Raw genomic sequence first — 20,270 nt, forward strand, 5'->3', positions numbered from 1 at the left:
GATGATAAACATTTATTGATTTTAAACTACAATTAAAACTAACATTTATTGATCAATTCGATAAGCGTATTTTTTACGTTCGCTAAAATATATGAACATATTACATAGGTTTTTGCAGTAAATCCCACCCCACAAAAATACCCTCCCCCCCCCAAAAAAAAACATCTATATTTAGAAATTTAAAAAGAATCAGAATCGATAATTGGATCACAATCAGAAAAAAAATCTTGGAATCGTTCCATCACTAGTTTACATTTTATTTTGTAGCAACTGGTCCCAAAGTTAACGGCTCATATTTTTGGTGTTTAGAGTTGGGCAAAGAATGTTAATCCGCTTTCTTGTGTAAATAGAAGGGTTTGCACTTCAGAGTAATTTTATATCTTGTTATAGAAGGGAAATGTATATCTTTGTTTTAAATAAAAAAAATTAATTACAAGATTAAGCCCAAAATATCGGTATGTGACAATATATACATATCGAATACATAATTATATGCACACAGAGATCTATGCACACACACACACACATACACCCACATACATATATAGTTTTGTATATGTTTTAACGGCATAATCACATTGACACACTGGTTTCTGTTAGATCACTGAAGTTAAGCAATGTTGAATTTTATCAATACTAAAATGGGTGACGATTTGGGAATTTTGGGTGCTGTATCTGCTCTCCGCTTATCTCGGCATTGTTTCCAGTCGTCCTGGACCTCTCCTTGCCACTGAACTCAAACAGTGCCGATTCAGGAGAGGTGTGGTTGGTGATTGCGCAACCCTTGCCTCATAATTACACGCGCAGCTACACTTACTGGAGATCCGCTGTCTTTCAAGACTGAATGGAGGCTTCCATTATAGACTTAATTTTATCTATTATATCGCTTCACTGAGAAAAGACACTTATTTTTATGCACATCCGAAAAAGTTGAGTTTTTTTTACTATATATGCATATAATTGTTTTGGTCTGTATTGATATTTTTATATATAGTTTTTATTTTTTATTCAGGTATGGACAACACATCAGTTATAGGTTAACCTCTTTCTATATATATTTATGTATGCGTATATATATTTGTTTAAAAAATTTTGCTTACCAAACTCCTACAGTTTTTGGTCTACAAACATGAAATTTAATATATAAGAAGGCCATCAACTCCCCATATTTCCTCCTATAACACAGAACATGCTAGGTAACATACAAATATCCGTGCATGATGTCGCCAAGCTAATCAAGAACCTTGATTCCAGTAAAGCAACTGGCCCTGATGGCATCCCAATTATAGTGTTAAAAAAGCTTCAACCAGAACTTGCTCCCATACTTACGAAACTGTTTAAGCGTTGCCTTAAGGAGAAGTGCTTTCCGACTCCCTGGAAGACCTCATCAGTTTGCCCTGTATTTAAGAATTCAGGTGATAAGTCATCTCCCTCTGAGTACAGACCAATAAGTCTCCTGTGAGTCATGAGTAAGTTGCTAGAATCCATATTAAATAGAGAAATAGTCAACCACCTCAGCAGAAACAACCTCCTTAGTGACACACAATATGGTTTCCATTCTGCAAGATCTATCGCAGATGTGCTGACGGTTATATCTCACAGGACTAGTGAATCTCTTGACAAAGGCTTCCTCTCTAGGGCAATTGCTCTTGACATATCAAAGGCCTTTGACAAGGTATGGCATAAGGGTCTACTTCACAAGATTTCCAGCTACGGTATAACTGGAAATGTTTTCTCAATCATTAAATCATTTCTCTCCGATAGGCTCATAAGAGTAGTGGTCGATGGACAAAAATCAGAGGCCTGCAGTATTAATGCTGGAGTCCCTCAGGGGTCAATCCTGGGCCAACTCTCTTCCTGATCTACATCAATGACCTCCCTAAACACATACTTAAATCATTTGTTGACATCTATGCTGATGACACGACCATCTATGGCAACACATCAAAGGCTGTAAATGACAAAGTTCTCTCTGATTCTCTCTCCTCTGATCTCGAGCGCATGGTTCAGCGGGGGAAGACGTGGCTGGTTACCTTTAAGGCATCTAAAACCAAACTCCTATCCTTACATCATCAACACTCTGATCCTCATCTGGCATCAATTGGAATGGATGGCTCTCGTCTGGGTGAGGCCCCATGTTTTGACAAGTTTCTGGGTTTGACCTTTACTCCTGATCTGAAATGGAACACGTACATCAAGTCTGTGACCAAGGTCGCTGGAAAGATGGTGAGATCCTTCTACCGCTCCAGAAGATATCTCACTACTGATGCAATTCTCTATCTATATAAAAGCCAAGTACGTCCAAGGATGGAATACTGCTGCCATATCTGGGCAGGAGCTGCTAAAAACAGCCTATCCTGCCTTGACAGAGTACAAAATAGACTTCTTGGCTTAGTGGGGGATGCCCTTTTCTCTACCCTTCAACCTCTCTCCCACAGAAGAGACGTTGCGAGCCTATCCTTGTTTTATCGTTATTTCCATGGCAGGTGCTCGTCTGAACTCCAATCTCTGGTCCCCCCTCGCCAATCTTTCACGATAAACACCCGTCTAGCTGAATCCACTGTGAAAAATTTCCCTCACTCTTTATCTGTGCCTAAATCAAAACGTGGATTCCATGAACAAAGCTTCTTTCTTAGAACTGCACGCCTGTGGAACTCTGTTCCGTATGCCTGCTTCCCACCTTACTACAACTTGGATGTCTTCAAGTCCAACGTTAACAAATTCCTATTGAACTGCTCCCTTAAGTAAACACTTCATCAAATCTCCACACTAACGTAATGTACTTGCAATAACCTTTATCCCTGAGTGGCTTCCGGGCCTTGATAAGTGGTGACCACCGTGTAAAAAAAAAAAAAGAAAAAAAAGGGTATTCGAACCCATGCAAAACTTTAGATTTGGGTTTTAGCCAGAGAAAATCGATTCAAAAGTTTGAAAATTAAAAAATGGAATTTGCCAGGTGAAGGTCGAATGACAGCATTATGAATATGCACGCGTAACGTCATAGCTATTGGTTCATGTTTTAATTTTTAGTCTTGCAACAAACATGTCTTCATAGCTCAGGCATTAATGTAAAAAGAAAAAGTAAATCGTAAGCTAAATGTTTTGATTTCGATTCTCAGTGGTTGTGCACGAGTCATTTTTTTTTTTACTTTTTAAATCATTACTATATATTGCGTCCAATATGATATGATAATAAACATGAAATCTGCATTAATCAAAATATCATATTTAAGCATATTCTGCGACCGGGTAATACTGGGTGGCCTGCCAGTATATATATATATATATACACTAGCTGTACCCTGCCACGCGTTGCAGTGGCTCAATTTGGTGTAATGGAAAAATTTAATAAAAAGAGAAAATGCATGTTTCTTATATTAGTACAGCAATCCACTGCAACAAGTGAAAAAGAAGGCGAAAATGAAAAAAATGGTACTCTTGCAGAATTGGATCTGGATCCTCGGGAGTTTCTGTCAATCATTCATGGTTTGGACTTGACCAACAATCAGTGGATGAAGCTAAACGTGTTTCCGTTTTGTATATATTTGTGAAATTGGTAGCTTTATATATATATATATATATACATATATATATATATATATATATATATATATATAGTCATCCACATAGAGTACTGTTTTCACAGTATCACAACTCATCAGTGTGGCTAGACTAGCACCTTTCCCTAGCCAAGGATTGAACTGAGAATCATCACATTGATAGTCGGCATATGTCTGTATATATATATATATATATATATATATATATATATATATATATATATGTGTGTGTGTGTGTGTGCAATTGAGTGTTTCTGTCTATTTCTTTTTTGATCACCACAGTGTCAAAACAGGAATCTATGAAACCAGAAACAAAATGATAAGAAAAGAAAGTGAGAAGAGAAAGGGTTACATGGACGATTCATAAGCATGACAAGAGAAGAGAATCACGAAAAAAACTTGGTCATAGCTAAGAAAAGGACACATGAACAGAGAGACATGATTTTTACTGACAGCTTCACAGAACAATACGATTAGAACTAACTAGAGCTATATTAAAGCTAACATTGATGACACCCATGAAAACAATTGATGTAAAAACGAAACGATAAAAGACATAATGAGTAAATGAAGCAAACAAGCCCCAACAGAATATCAGAAGAGACACGGCTGCATGGGGAAAGGAGTAAACTGAGGATACCGCAAACGACTGCACTGCGAATATACAGACAAATAATACAAGCGCAACCGGAGATAGTACTGGAAAATGAAACCATTTGGGACATGGAGGTACAAGCAGATACAATTTTGAAGGCCAAACAGATGAACAATTGAAGCAAATACACGGAGTTTGTCAGAGAACTAAAAGGAATGTAGAACATGGAGAAAATCAATATAATCTATATATTAATATATAAGTAAATGAATATTGAGTATTATTAATTTGTAATTTTATTGTTTTATTTTTTCCATATATAAGTGTATTAGGTTTGTTGATATTAACATCTATGTATTAATACAATAGTATGTGTGTGTGTGTTATTTTCTGTGTCATGCTTACATTTTTTTTTTTACAAGGGTGTCACCACTTATCAAGGCCCAGAGGCTACTCGAGGATAAGGGTTAATAGGTATACATTAGTCATTGTGATTTTAGCATAGTAAACAGTGGGAATTTTGAAACTTGGATTACTTAGGGGGACGATTCAATTAGAACTTGTTCACATTGGACTTTTTCTTTTTTTTTTTTTTTCATAGGTATCAACTCATTATCAAAGCAAAGAGGCCACTCAAGGATAAGGGTTAAAGAGTGTACAGTAGAAATTGGACAATATAATAATCATTAGTAATGAAAATTTGTTAAATTTGATAACTTATATGGAACGGCTCATCAAGAACTTATTTACGTTAGACTTGAAGACAACCATATTGTAGTCAGCCGGAAAGCAGGAAAACGGAAGACAATTCCACAGGCGTGCAGTTCTAATAAAAAAGCTTTGTTCATGGAATCTACGTTTAGGTTTAGGCACAGATAAAGAGTGGGGGAAATTATTGATAGTGTTTACAGCTAGACGAGTGTTTCTTGTGAAAGTTTTGCGAGGGGGGACCATAGATTGAAGCTCAGTTGAACACTTTCCATGAAAATAACGATACATCAGAGACAAACTCGCAACATCTCTTCTGTGAGATAGAGGTTGCAAGGAAGAGAAAAGGACATCTCCTACGAGGCTACGAAGTCTATTTTGAACTCTATCAAGGCAGGCCAAGTCCTTTCTAGCAGCTCCTGCCCAGATGTGGCAACAGTATTCCATCCTTCCGGGTCGTTTAATTGTTATGTACTTTCATTTCTTGTAATAAATGATTTTATCAAGAATTCTTCATAAGTTTTGGTTTCGGTTTCGATTATAACTGATGGCACTGGAGTCATCTATTATTTTATAAATAATTTTATCAAGAATTCTTCATAAGTTTTGGTTTCGGTTTCGATTATATCTGAAGGAGCTCAAGTTATGAAGAATATATATATATATATATATATATATATATATATATATAAGATTTGGTTTCGTTTCAAGCTGATGCACTCAAATCATATAGATATATTTTTTAAATCACAACTTTATAATATATAAGAATCGATAGAAAATTGACTCGATATATAGAGTATATATGCGAAATCTGCATACAATAAAATATCATATTTATGCGTATTTTATGACCGGGCTATATTGAGTGTCCCTGCTAGCTTAGATAAATACTTTTGAAGTTTTGCTACAATAATATCAGGGCCTCTCCATTTACACTGAACATCCACAGATTTCCAACATCAATATATTACATATGAATGAGTCCCCTGTGGAATTTCCACAGGTCCCGCTAGTACCAATAATTGTAGGAGTACTAGAAACTAGTGAATAGAATATTTTCCCAATTGCAATACAATTAAAAACATGTTAAATGTGCAGATATATTCCCAAGCGTAAAAACACACTTATAGCGAGGGTGATCTGTAGCTTTTAGCTTTACTAGTAGTTTAAAATAAATAAATATTTATTATTTTATTACTACTACCAGCAGTGGAAGATTTTATTTTAAACAAAATCAAATTAAAAAAAATAAGGTAATTAAAAGAATCGTTTTTGGCATCGAAAATAGGCAATTTTTTTTCAGATTCAGATACTGATTCTGATACTCCCAAAAGTTTTGATTTTTTTCTGATTCCGATTAATCGTCCCAACACTACTAGAAACAGCTCCAGAGAACTTGGGAAAAAAGCGAGTTGAAATTGGAATCAAAGGGAAGACTGTGACTATGCAGCAGATGGTAATACTAAAAACAGCTGAAATCTTAAGGAAAATCTTCGAATGCAGAAACTAACTGACATAAAGTACAAACAGTAACCAGTCACATGGAAACTGTAGAAAGGAACACCGCATGGAACCAAGATAACCGAAACTGCAAAATTCTATGAAGACTACGCCCTCCTCCCCAAAAATTGTGGTGATGGCATCAACTGGAAATCATGAAGGGTCAATGAGGATGAAAAGACTGAAGAGAGATAACACTAAACAGACCTCCACTGAATAAGTGAAAAGAGAGTTGGGACCCTAGGGAGGATTATTGCCACCCAAATTCCATTGAATACCAATGGTTGTTGCCAGTGGTAAGCGGCTGTTGCCATAAAGCAAAATAATTTGCTATGGTTATCGGAAGAGATGAAGAGTACAGGAAATCTGGGGGACTTGTTACCCAGATTCTGGGGTACACCACCGGTTCTTGTCAGTGAATAATCTCTGATGATGGCCTGTTTGAAAACTCCTGGATAGTAAAAAGAAAATAATAATAATAAGAAGAAGAATGAGAAATTGAAAAAAGAATGGGAGAGATTAAAATCCGAGGGATGTCAGAGAACATACAACGAATTTCAATAATAAAAACTGCAGAAATATTAAGGAAAACCCTTGAATGTGGAGACCAACACCACATATAAACTACACACAAACTGAATATGCAGAAACGGCTACAGATACAAAACACAAAGGAACATCACATGTATAATTGAAAAAAAAATACCGACCCCCAATTTTTTTTTTTTTTTTGTGAGTGTCACCATAAACGGGCACCATAGCAAACCTCCACTGGGTGGGTGCAAAGAGGACTGAGACTTTGGGGAGATTTATTGCCATATAAATTTCAAGGAAGACCAATGGTCGCCGTCAACGAGAAATCAATAGTAAGCGGCTGTTGCAAAGGTTATCAAAAGTGGTGGAGAGTACTGGCAATCTGGAGAGACTTGTTGTCACTCAGACTCTAGGGAGCACCATAAGTTGTTCTCAAAGAGCAACTTTCGATGATGGCTTGTGTGAATACTCCTAGTGAGTAAATAATAATAATAATAATAATAATAATAATAATAATAATAATAATAATAATAATAATCATCCGGGAGCGAACGAACTGTATTCCTTGGGGAGGCTTATTGCCACTCAAATTCCAGTGAAGACCAATAGTCGCCGCCAATGAGAAATCAATGACAAGCTGCTGTTGTGATAATGCACATTTATTTGCAAATGTTATCAAAAGAAGTGGAGAGTACTGGTAATCTGGGGAGACTTGTTGTCACTCAGCTTCCAGGGAACACCACAGGCTGTTTTCAAGGAGAGACCTTTGATGATCTGTGTGGAAGCTCCTTGTGAACCAATAATAATAATAATTTGGATGGAAAGTCTTAGGAGAGAAAGCACTAAGCAGAGATCCACTAGATGAGTGCAAAAGGTACTGGGACCTTGAGAAAGTTTATTGCCACCCAAATTACAGTGAAAACCAATGACCGCTGCCAAGTGAAATAAATGGTAAACGGTTACTGCGATAACGCAAATTTATTTGCAAAAGTTATCGAAATTTGAGGAGACTTGTTGTCACTCAGACTTATGGAAATTTGAGGAGACTTGTTGTCACTCAGACTCCAGGGAACACCATAGGCTGTATTCGAAGAGAAAACTTTGATAATGGCTTGTGTGACTACTCCTCGTCAGTGTTGGTATTTTATTTTTTTATCGGCATAGTCGTCTTCAGCAGTGCAAAAGGGAGGTGGGAAGTCAGCAGTTTTGGTCAGCCTGTGGCATTCATGTTACCCCTTCCCTTGTCTCTTGACCCTGTTTCGTCTAGCGGGTGTATGAGCTAAAGGGCCTTTCTGGGGGCGATTATGTGTGTGTGCGTCTCTCTCTCTCTCTCTCTCTCTCTCTCTCTCTCTCTCTCTCTCTCTCTCTCTCCTTTTTTGTCATTTAAATCCTGGCGCACATTTCTCTCTCGTCCTTTCTGTCTCTCTCTCCCATTCGCTCGCGGGATAGTTGCTGTATGCAGATCTCTGAAAAGTGGAAGAAGCTTGTTAGTGATTGGCTGCCGTTAAACAGTTCCTGCACCCCCCCCCCTTTTTTGCGGGTCATTCAAATTAATTCCAGGTCGGGTTTCTTGAGAGCAAGACTCGTTTTCCAGGATTCCGTCGTATCGGAGACCATACGACGTAAATTTATTAAACCACTTTATTAAGGGTAGAGAGCTCTTATTGAAACGGTTTGAAATTGAAGTATTCTGAAATACACCTTTAATTGAAAAAGAGAAAGCGTTAACTATGCCTGTCAACATTTTTTATTTCTCCCTTTTTCAAGCCTTTGACATAGTCACTCGTCAACATTAATTTATTTTTTTATTCTTCTTTCGAGAAAAAGTTTACTGAAGAAGAAGTCTGACAACCTTTTCATAGAAAAGGAATTTCAATTCGGACTCTATTCTTGGGTTGAGAGAGAGAGAGAGGGTCCAACTTTTAGTCTTTTGAAGGTTTCGTTAGTCTTAAAGAAAGGGCAGAGAAGAAAACAACTTTTAAAGAACTTAGAGAAATCTTTCAAGTTTTTTTTTTCATTTTCAGACCTTTTTCAAGTAAGTTTTTCTTTTATTTTTAAGGGAAACGAGAACGCCCCCCCCTCCTTTTGGGAATTATAATTTTGAGATAAAGTTGTAGTTTTTCTTTTTGGTATTATTTCTTTTAATGGTAATTTGAATGTTTGTTCTTTATATTATTTTTTCATGATTTTGTTAATATGGTAATTTTTACCATTGCTTTTTAGGATGCAAAAAACAATCCGCCACTCACTTTTCCCAAATAAACTTTGACTTTTAAAACTTTTATTCAGGGTTTTACATTTGTTCTTTCTTTCTTTTTTCTTTGTTGTTGCATTGCTATTTTCCTTTTTCTCCTTTTTTTTTTTTTTGAACTTGTTTCCCAACAAAGTCGAATTTTGATAACAACCCCAAAATTCCGACATGAGCAAACAATAATAAAAAAAAAACGTAAAAGAAAACGATAAATCTATGCTAAAAAAAAAAATAAACAGTCATTTTAAAATATTCGAAATCTTTTCCTAATCCTTGTAGAGTTTTTGTTGTTACTGTGGGTGTGTTCGGAAAAAAGATACGATGTGAACAAAGTCTGCATATCGCCTGAGCTATTTCAACTCGGAAAGTAGGTTTGCTAAGGCTTTTGTTGTTATAAAACTAATTTAAATGCAAAGGCTGGCCACTTGCTCCGAGGGGGTTTCAAATTTCGCTTAAGGACCGTCAACTGGGCTGGAGTTTTCGTAGCATTGGATTCTTGTGAAAATCATTTCCAACTTTGAAGACGCAAGTTCTACAAATTATGGTCATTATTATTGTTGTTGTTGTTGTTGTTGTTGTTGTTGTTTGTGTTGTTGTTGTTATTGTTATTATTATTATTATTATTATTATTATTATTATTATTATTATTATTATTATTATTATTATTATTATTCACGGCCAAAACGAAAAGAGGGAGTAAGTATTTTTGGACGGAGTCTCTCTTTAAAAATCTACCAAAAATCAGGTAATTATCCGATCAATACGAAATTTTCACTGATTATTAAGTAAAGAACGAACTTTATAGTGGTGTTCTTTTTTTTCATAATCGATATTTACATATATACATTCTTTGCCTACAATCCCTCTCTTTATTTGTGGGTACAAACATGCTTAAAATAATCAGCCGAAACTGAACAAAATATATTGTATTGTGGGAGGGGTGAGGATTGTAAATAAAACAAACAAACAAAAACACTTTTGCACGTATCAGATTTTAAGGTTAAAAATTTAAATTTTGAATTTTTTTTATTTTTCATCTTTTGTGTTTTGAAGTGTGAAATTCGTTTAATATCTTAATAATTATTTTAGATTAGTAAATATATATATATATATATATATATATATATATATATATATATATATATATATATATATATATATATATATATATATATATATATATATGAATTATTTTTACAAAAAAAAAATACTTTCAAATCTTTGAAAAATAATTTAATAATTTTCTTTTAGTGAGTCCAATATTGTCATTATACTATTATATAGGAAATGCTTTGAAGAATCAACACCAAAAAAGAAAAAAATCGATAAATAACTGCGCATTTTGCTAATCAAAATAATTTCTCTCGGTAATTTGTTGTTACGTATTATCTTTTTCATCTACGGAAGACCAAACGGCCTAAAAACCAGTTGTTCTTTATTTACAAACATTTGTTACCTCCCCCTTTTCCAAAATTACGTCCATGCCTGCCGCTGGTGGTGTTGTGACTTGTGCTTGACTTAGTTAAAAGTGTAGGAACGTGCATCTACCATACTCTATATCGTCCAGGAACACTTGATAGCAAGACAAGGTCAAGATGACCAAGCGTAATACTAGATGTAGGTGTTGTCTCAAAACGTACGGCGCCTAGCATTCCCAAAATGGTCACCCATATCGTACTGGCCAGCCTCATCGTTGCTTAACTTCGGGTTTATGTAGGCAACATATATATATATATATATATATATATATATATATATATATATATATATATATACTAGCAAAAGTACCCGTCATTGACTGGGTTCGAAAACAGCCTACAGAAAATGGACTCTGATTTATGAAAGTAAGATAGGTTATGAAAAGGAAGGGTTGTAAAGAGATAGCTTCGAACTTGGGGGTATCAAAACCAAAGCAAAATATGATGAAAGTAAAAATAAAATAGATAATTATCAAAATATACTTACGCAGATAGATATGAAAAGTCTTTATTAAAGTTTGTGCCTATTACAATTCTATGGTGGCCATGCGCGAACGCAGACCCCACAATTTTATTATACCATCCCTATTTAAGTCAAAACATACTTATCAAAGTATTATTATGTACATCTATATCAAAAACACTTGTAAACGTTTTTTTTTTTTTTTTCATTTTAAAATTTTTTATGTCCATACTTTGGGGCCAGGCGCGAACGCAGATCCCACAATTTTAATGAACCATCATTATGCCAGATCAAACATACCCATTCCTGTGTCTCGATACATCTTCTATCATTATATGTGATCAGTTTTCTATAATAGTCAACCATATAGAAGCCTATTCGTGACCAGACCCACATACACACACACACATTCAGCTTTATATATATATATATATATATATATATATATATATATATATATATATATATATATAGGAAATGTATATATTATTATATATTAATATATATATATATATATATTATATATTAATATATATATATATATATATATATATATATATATATATATATATATATATATATATATATATATTAGTGTTAGGACGATTATTCAGAATCGGAATCAGGAATCAGAAAAATCAGAACTTTTTGGGGTATTGGAATCGGGAAAATTATAGTCTTATTTCCGATTCCAAGCCGATTCTTTAAAATTTTTAAATGTTAAAATAAAAAAATGAAACACGCACAGATTTTTTTTAATTAGAAGCTGTTCCTTTACAACATAAGACTGGGAAGGGCTCCAGAATGGATAATAAATCTCATTTACCGATTTAACATTGATTAGCAGAGTTTAATTTATTTTATTTATTCGTCATTTATTAAGAGATAACTTGCCTATTGCCTTTGTAATCGTTTTGTATCTATTCGCTAAAATATCTATGTGCCCTCATCCGAGGGAGTTCATATGATTATTAAAATGTTTAAAATGCTCTGAGAGGGGGGTAAATTTCGTTGGTGCCAGCTGTACATTGGAGTGTCTGCCATCAGCTTTTGAAATAGTTTGATGGGATCTCTTTGGACACAAGGAAATCCTTCGCGGCTATGGCAATTGTTATTCCAAGCATATTTGAAAACCCATTCATAAAAATCATAAAATCACATGTAATTGCTATATTTTTGTATTGCCACCCAGACTTAGGGTTATTAGTAGGAAAGGAGCGTGGTTTTTATGACTTTTAACAATACTATATATTAATACGATAGCGTGTGTGTTATCTATTTTCTGTGTCACGATTACACCCGAATGATTATTGTTTAATTATGGATTCCCATTTCTTATAATAAATAATTTTACCAAGAATTCTTCATAAGTTTTGGTTTCGGTTTAAATTATAGGTGATGGCAATTAAGTCATCTATTTTTTATAAATGATTTTACCAAGAATTCTTCATAAGTTTTAGTTTTGATTTCAATTATAGCTGATAGAACTCCAGTGATCCATTTATTTTTATAAATAATTTTATCAAGAATTCTTCATAAATTTTGGTTTCGGTTTCGATTATAACTGAAGCAACTCAAGAAGATGCACCAAAGTCATATGGATATTTTTTTTTTAAATCGCAACTTTATGATATATAAAAATCGATAGAACATTAACTCTATAATGATATATACGAAATCTGCAAGAATTAAAATATATTTAAGTGTACTTTACAACCTGGCTACGCCGGGCGTCCCTGCTAGCTTAGATAAATACTTTTGCAGTTTTAACAAGAGTTCCAATAATATCAGAGCATCTCTGTTTACGCCATGGATATCAACGTCAATATATTACATATGAATGAGTCCCCTGTGGAATTTCCACAGGTCCTGCTATATTTGCATCTGGTTTTTGTTTTTTGTGTTTTTTATAGCAAAGCAAATCAATTTAATAACCCACCAAATCTCTAGTCCTTTTCTTGCCCAGTTTTAAAAACTAGTCCTTTACTTTTCCATGTTTAAGCTTAACCATATTACTTTTTATGCCCACATTTTTCTATTGTAATTCATGATGTTTTCATGCTTTCAATAAAATCACTTGTTCATTGTTTAATTTCAGTCTTACTTTTTGCCCCATAAACACATATGTAATAATTTACAGCACTCGTCTGCTTTCAATAAAATACCCCCAATTATTTTCCTTTCATACTTTCATTCTCTGTTTCAATTGTTACTTCTCTTTTCGAGATAGCAGTGAATTAGTAGCAACAGTAGTCGCTGAAGCGCCGTGGTTGCTATAATAACCAGTCATAAAAAGCGTCGCTCACCTCCTTACATATTTTTACGATTTTGCACACCAGAAAAATCATCACAACTTTTGTTTTACTGAGCGAAAATTTCACAATGTAGCTGAGAAGGTGATCTATAAACTGTAATAATTGTTTGAAATTTGGTCGAAAAATGAATGAGCGGTGAAGCTTTAAAGCAGTTCTAAATTTTAAAACTGCCACTTAACCATATATTCAAACACGATAGTGTTTGAATGACATATATATACTACCGTGTTTGAATTATATATATATATATATATATATATATATATATATATATATATATTATTTTTAAAATATAATTATCCACTGATACATGTTTCGTCGTCTACGACTCGTCAGAGTGGCTGAATTCATTCAAGAAAGTATCGCTAACAAAAACAAAAACAAATAAAAACATCTATATATATATATATATATATATATATATATATATATATATATATAGATGTTTTTATTTATTGATAATGCCGTACTTTACCAAATACGTGTTTGTATAAAAGACTGAAAATAACTTTTATATTATCTCTTGTATAAAAATATTTTGTTATAAATTTTTTTTCCCCCCAATTTTATTTACAAAACTCTGTTCCAGTTTTTAGGTGAACTGGTGACTTTTTCATTATTTAATGTTTCATTTATTTATATTTTTGGTACTCTTACATAATTTGACCCGAATTCTCGTGAATTCCCGTCAAGCATGGATCGGGCGAGATTTATTTTCTAATTAGTTACTTATTTTTAATTGAATTTTGGAGTTTGATTAGCCAATGAAAAAGTGTTATCTAAATGGAAGCAGAGGACATTCGAATTGGAAGAAAGCGACTAAACAAAAAGAAAAACTGACAAATATATTTTCGAACTCGCCAAACAGAAAAATGACAGGTAAGAAAATCTATACATGTTAGAAAAAGAAATGAAAACATCGATGCAGACAATCGCATATTGTCAAACTGCTGTCCCCCAAAAATGAGGTGCAACAAACACAAATGTTTACTTTACATTGGAAGCTTATGTTCTGCTTATATTGTCCAGTAAGTAATGGACGATAACAATTTTCTATTTCATTCAATATTTTTTTTTTTTTTTTTTTTTTTTTTTTTTAGATATTTAAAAAATTCCACTCGACAAAAAAGAATGAAAATATAATAAATCAAAAATTTATGTATTTCTTTGAGAAAAGAGAAAAATCCTGGAGTGTTTTTTTTTAATTTTTTATTTAATTTTTTTTTTTTTAATTTTTTTTTTTTAAAGGAATAATCTTATGGGTAAATCTTGACTATTTTTAAACTATGGGAACACATATTTCTCCAGACACAAGGCTACACGCCTAACGCGAACGCTTGGTTTTTATGTCCTTTTGTTTATCCGTAGTTCAAAACAATGAGAAAGATTACTTCCGGTTGCTTCCATGACCGCGCGTTTTTCAAATAGTCGTTTAAAAAATTATTTTTAAAATATAAATATGGATGAATTCTTAACAATGAAGAATGAAACTACACATGGAATTGTTTTGGCTTTTAGGTAAGTGATTTTTTTAGACTTTATATCAATTTTTTTATACTCGAAGGAAGAAAAATTTCGTTGAATTTCTTCAAATCTTTTTTAAAAGAAAGCCGATTAAAAAAACAACAACAAATATTGCGTAATTTGCTATTAAACCTGTTATTTTTTTTTTAATTTTGGTCTTTGCTCCTTTAATTGAAAAAAAAAATTAGGGTTTGAATTACATTTTTCAAGTAGTTATAAGCTTGTAAAAATAGGAGGTCGAATTCCATTTTTTTTTTTTTCACGTATTCTTACAATCGGTTTCTCACTAAAGCACTTGATCCGCGCTATTTTTTTTAAATCGTATTTCCAAGTTTAGATAAAGTTATGATTTTTTTTATTCAATTGTAAGGTTAAAGTACAGAATAGGTACAAAACACCCTCCCCTCCCCATGTTAAGAATGGCTTTTTAAATTATAACGCGGATCAATAAGTGCATGAGTACCAACTTTAATTTAACTTGGAAATACGATTTAAAAAAATATAGTGCGGATCAGTAAGTGCATTAGCACCGAAAAAAATACGGTTACGAAAAACAAAACAAAAAAAAATTGTACTTACACCTAACAATTATACGGTTAAAAAAATTTTTCTTGGAGAAAAAAAAACAAACAAACTTTCTGTTGATAAATATTTTTGAAAAAAAAAAAATACTAAAATGAAATAAACATATTTTCATTTTTCAAGGTAGTTTTTTTTTTTTTATTAGTCTGTGTCTGTTATGACGCTTGGCTAACACCGATAACTGACGGTCTCGCCCGATCCATGCTTGACGGCAATTCACGAGAATTCGGGTTAAATTATGCAAGAGTACCCTATTTTTATATGCATACGGTATGCATTGCATACCCGTATATATCCTTCAATACCTCACTAAAACATAACATTTACACTGAACTTATATTCGTTGTTGGCTGCATAAAGACACTATCGTCATCAAAAATGACCACTACCAAAGCCAGGGACTACACCACAAACTTCCTTTTATAAATCTAAATGAACAGACTTAAAACTTTGAAAATAAGGAAAACATGCACACACTTTACGTTAAATAAATTTCCACGGTTTCCACAAGGTTTCTCAGGTGTGCTCGGGCTGCTCGGCCACTGACGAGAATAACCGGAAACGACCGGTCACAAAACGTTAAACCACTACGAGAAAATTACAGAACCCCTGCATACGGTGGCCCTAGGATACGGTTTTATCAGGTTACAATGTGGAATTCGATGTTTTTCCGGACCCTGGTTTTGGTATTTGCCCCACCTTGTGGTGTTATTTATAATGTTATTTGATTATATACATGTGTATTATATACTGTACTGTATTTTGTTATTAATTTTAAATATGTACTGTATAAATTTTGCCTTACGATCCAAACCCGGAACGGATTAATGCCGTATCCTGGGATTCTACTGTATAATAATAAACAGGAAAAACATGGATATACAATAAATAAAATTACAAACATGTATCTAACCCTAATTTTAACTTGCGCGATTAAAATTTATTGTTTATTTCTTCGAGTTTATAAAAACGTAGCCTTCGTAGATTCGGATTAGCTAAAAACAGACAGCACGTTCGTTAAAAATTGGGAAACGCTCAGCTGACCTTTTCTGGTTATTGCCGTCGGCTGCCGAACCAGCCCCAGCAAACTTCGTGGAAATCGCAGGTCGATAATTGTAGAAGCACCATAAATTAAAAAATAAAAATCAACATAAAACAATTGGACAAAAAATTTCTTTCTAAATCATAATTAAAATACTCCCCCTACCCCCCCCCCCCAAATTAATCTATTTACAAATTATTTGCCCTCTTCTGGACAAGCAAGAAAAAACAAGTTTTGCTCAATTAATTCTTTCCAAACAAAAACAAAACAAATCTTTCTATTCGTGTTGTCTTCGTTCAAACTCGAAAATAGCCGAAACTACTTCGAGATTCGCCGTTTGTATTGAAAATTGCTTGCACCATGATTGCAATTAACTGCTTGCCTATTTTTAATTAGTACGTTGGATTTGAATCAATCATGGCCGACTTCCGCTGCATTGCTGCAATGGCATCCGTGACTCTTTCCATGTTCACCAATGACCACTAACTTCGGCAGAGTTAAACACAAGGTTGGATTTTAATGTGAGGAAAATCCAGCTCCCCAAAAAGGGGCACTTTGGATAGGAACAAGAATTAAAATTGCCTCAGTCTAGAAGGATTTCTCCTCCGCTGATCGAGGACAGAGCAGGCGAAGTGTAGTATCAGAATAGATGCTACACTTCAAGAAGCGAACTCTTGTCTGGAAGATATATGAAATCAAATGATGGTATTTAATTTTATGACGTCATATTTTGATTACAGAAAAACGCTAACCATTTATTCTAGATTAATATATATATAGATCTTTTATGACGTCACGGAAAGATACGCCGTCTGTTGATGATTGGTGAAGCAACGATATTATATACATTCCGATATTATAAAGCCGAACCAAAAAGGGCTGAAAACTTCGGCCTTTAAAACCAATTCTAATATATCTTCTATCGGACAAAGAATGTCGAATTCATATCCTCTATTAAGGGCCACTTCGAACTTTAAAAATAATGCCTCTGTTCCTTTCCTTGTGCGTATGAGGTCGAATTCGAACCCATCACTGCTAAAGAATTCTAACAACAAAACCAAACCCGTTGTTCCGTCTAGTAGACATATAAGATCAAATTCAAACCCTTCACTGAGAATCACTTCAACCATCAAAAGTAATACTGCGATTTCTTCCACTGAACGTATAAGGTCGAATTCAAACTTATTTCTGGTGAAAAATGCAATCGACAAAACCAAACCCGCTATTTCTTCTAGCAGACATGCAAGGTCGAATTCAACCCCTTCACTGAGGATCACTTCAACCATTAAAAATGATACTGCTATTTCCTCTACCGGATATATACGGTCGAATCCAAACTCAACGTTGGCAAAGAATTCAATCGGCGAAAACAATTTAGTTATTCCTTTTAGGATACGTAGAAGATCAAATGCAAGCCCTTCACCGATGAACACTTCAACATTCAAAAATAATTCTATTTCTTCTATCGGTTGTAGGAAATTGAATTCAAACTTATTAATGGTGAAGAATTCAACCGACAAAACCAATCCTGTTATTCCTTCTAGTAGACATGCAAGGTCGAATTCAAACCCTTCACCGATGAACACTTCAACCTTCAAAAATAATTTTACTATTTCTATCGGTTGCATGAAGCCGAATTCAAACCCATTATTGGTGAAGAATTCAATCAGCAAAACCAATCCTATTATTCCTTCTACCCGACATATTAGGTCGAATTCAAACCCTTCATTGAGCACAGCTTCGACGCGCAAAACTAATGCTAGTATTTCGCCTACCAGACATATGAAGTCGATTGCGAATCAAATACAGTTGACATCTTCGACCATCAAAACCGATCCATCTATTCCTGCTACCAGATATATAAGGTCGATTGCAAAGCAAATACCGTTGCTTCCTTCGGCCTTCAAAAATGCAGATTTTTCTCCAAACACATACATGAAACCCATGGTAAAACAAGTTATACTGAGATCCACTTCATCATGCAAGACCAATGCTAATATTTCGTGTACAGGAAGTATGAAGTTGCCTTTCAAAACCAATGCATCTATTCCTGCTACTGGACATATAAGATCAATTGCAAAGCAAATGCCGATGCTCCCTTCGGCTTTTAAAATCAATGCAGCTGTTCCTGCTAATGGGCGTATAAGGTCGACTTCAAACCCTTCATTGAGGACGCCTACGAACTTTAACACGAATGCTACAATTTCTTCAACCAGATTGATGATTTCGAATTCAAACTCATCAATGCTGAAGGGTTCGACATTCAAAACCAATGTCATTAATCCATCTACTGGACGTATGAGGTCGAATTCAAGCCCATCAACGACGACCGCATCGACCGTCAAAAAAAATGATATTATCTCTTCTAGCAGGAAATCGATTAAAAATCAAATATCGCTGACACATTCGACTTCCAAGACTAATGCAGTTAGTCCTTCTGCTGGACGCAATTCCATTGTAAACCGAACACAACTTATTGCTCCGACATTCAAAACCAATACTGTTATTCCTTCGACGAAACGTATGAGGTCGAATTCAAACCCACTGATGAGGGCCCCTTCGACCTTTCAAAGCAGTACCGTTATTCCTTCTATCGGACATAGGTCCATCGCATGCCAAACACTGGTGACCACTTTGACTTGCAAAACCAATGCTGAAATTACTTCTATCGGATGTATGAAATCGCTTACAAACCAAATACTGTTGACCACCCCAACTTTTAAAGGTCATTGTGCCAATTCTTTCACTGGCCGTATAAGATCTATCGCATGCCAAACTTTGTTGACAACTTTAACTTGCAAAATCAACACCGGCATTCCTTCTAAAAAATGCATTAGATCGGTTACAAGCCAAATACCAGTGGTCATCCCGATCTTTAAACGTAATGATGATATTTCTACCGGGCGTATAAGATCTATCACGTGCCAAACATTGTTGACCACTTTAACTTGCAAATCCAATATCGAAATTACTTCTACCGAATGTATGAAGTTAATTGCAAGCCAAATACCGGTGACCACCACCTCGACCTTCAAAATTAATGCTGCTAATTCACTCACCGGACACACAAGATCTATTGCATGCCAAACACTGTTGACTACTTTGATCTGTAAAACCAGTGTCATCGTTCCTTCTACCGCGTGTATGAAACCGATTGCAAGTCAAATACCGGTGACCAACTCAGCCTTAAAGAGTAATTCCGCTAATTCTTCTCTTGGATGTAATAGATTGTTTTCAAACCAAATACTTCCAACGAATATGACGTCTGAAACCAATAACACTGTTACTTCTAGCGGTTGTATATCGTCAAAATCAAACCAAACACTGTTGACCTCTACGTACAATGGTGTTATACCTTCTAGCGATCTTAAAAAGCCGAATTCAAGTCAAATACCATTAAGCGCTTCGACCCTAAAAATTGATGATAATTATGTAATGTCGAATTCAAACCAATGTCCGTTGACCTCTTTGATATCGACTACTAATGATAGCGGCATTAAAAAATCGAATTCAAGTCAAACACCGTTGACCTTTGCGACTTTAAATATTAATGATATTACTACTTCTACTAACTGTAAAATGTCGATTTCAAGCCAAACCTTGTTGACCTCTTCGACCTTAAAAACCAATGACGCTATACATTCTATAAGATTGAATTCAAGTTCATCTCAGCTAACAACTGAGAACAGAAACGGCATTGTTGATATCTCTGGAC

The 20,270-nt window shown here is 34.4% G+C and overlaps 1 protein-coding gene across 1 annotated transcript in view; it reads left to right on the forward strand.

The window, feature by feature from the left end:
- The first annotated feature begins 14,888 nt into the window (after positions 1 to 14,888).
- Positions 14,889 to 20,270, forward strand: part of LOC145260609 (protein dpy-30 homolog) — an 89,160-nt gene continuing 83,778 nt past the window's right edge. The window contains exon 1 of the mRNA XM_080118905.1: positions 14,889 to 14,925. Within this exon, the coding sequence (XP_079975031.1) occupies positions 14,892 to 14,925 (34 nt within the window). The 5' untranslated portion in view covers positions 14,889 to 14,891. The remainder of the gene's footprint in view (positions 14,926 to 20,270) is intronic.

Source organism: Euprymna scolopes, chromosome 36, assembly GCF_053919585.1.
Source record: "Euprymna scolopes isolate OS-2025 chromosome 36, ASM5391958v1, whole genome shotgun sequence".
In the NCBI taxonomy this organism is placed as follows: domain Eukaryota; kingdom Metazoa; phylum Mollusca; class Cephalopoda; order Sepiida; family Sepiolidae; genus Euprymna; species Euprymna scolopes.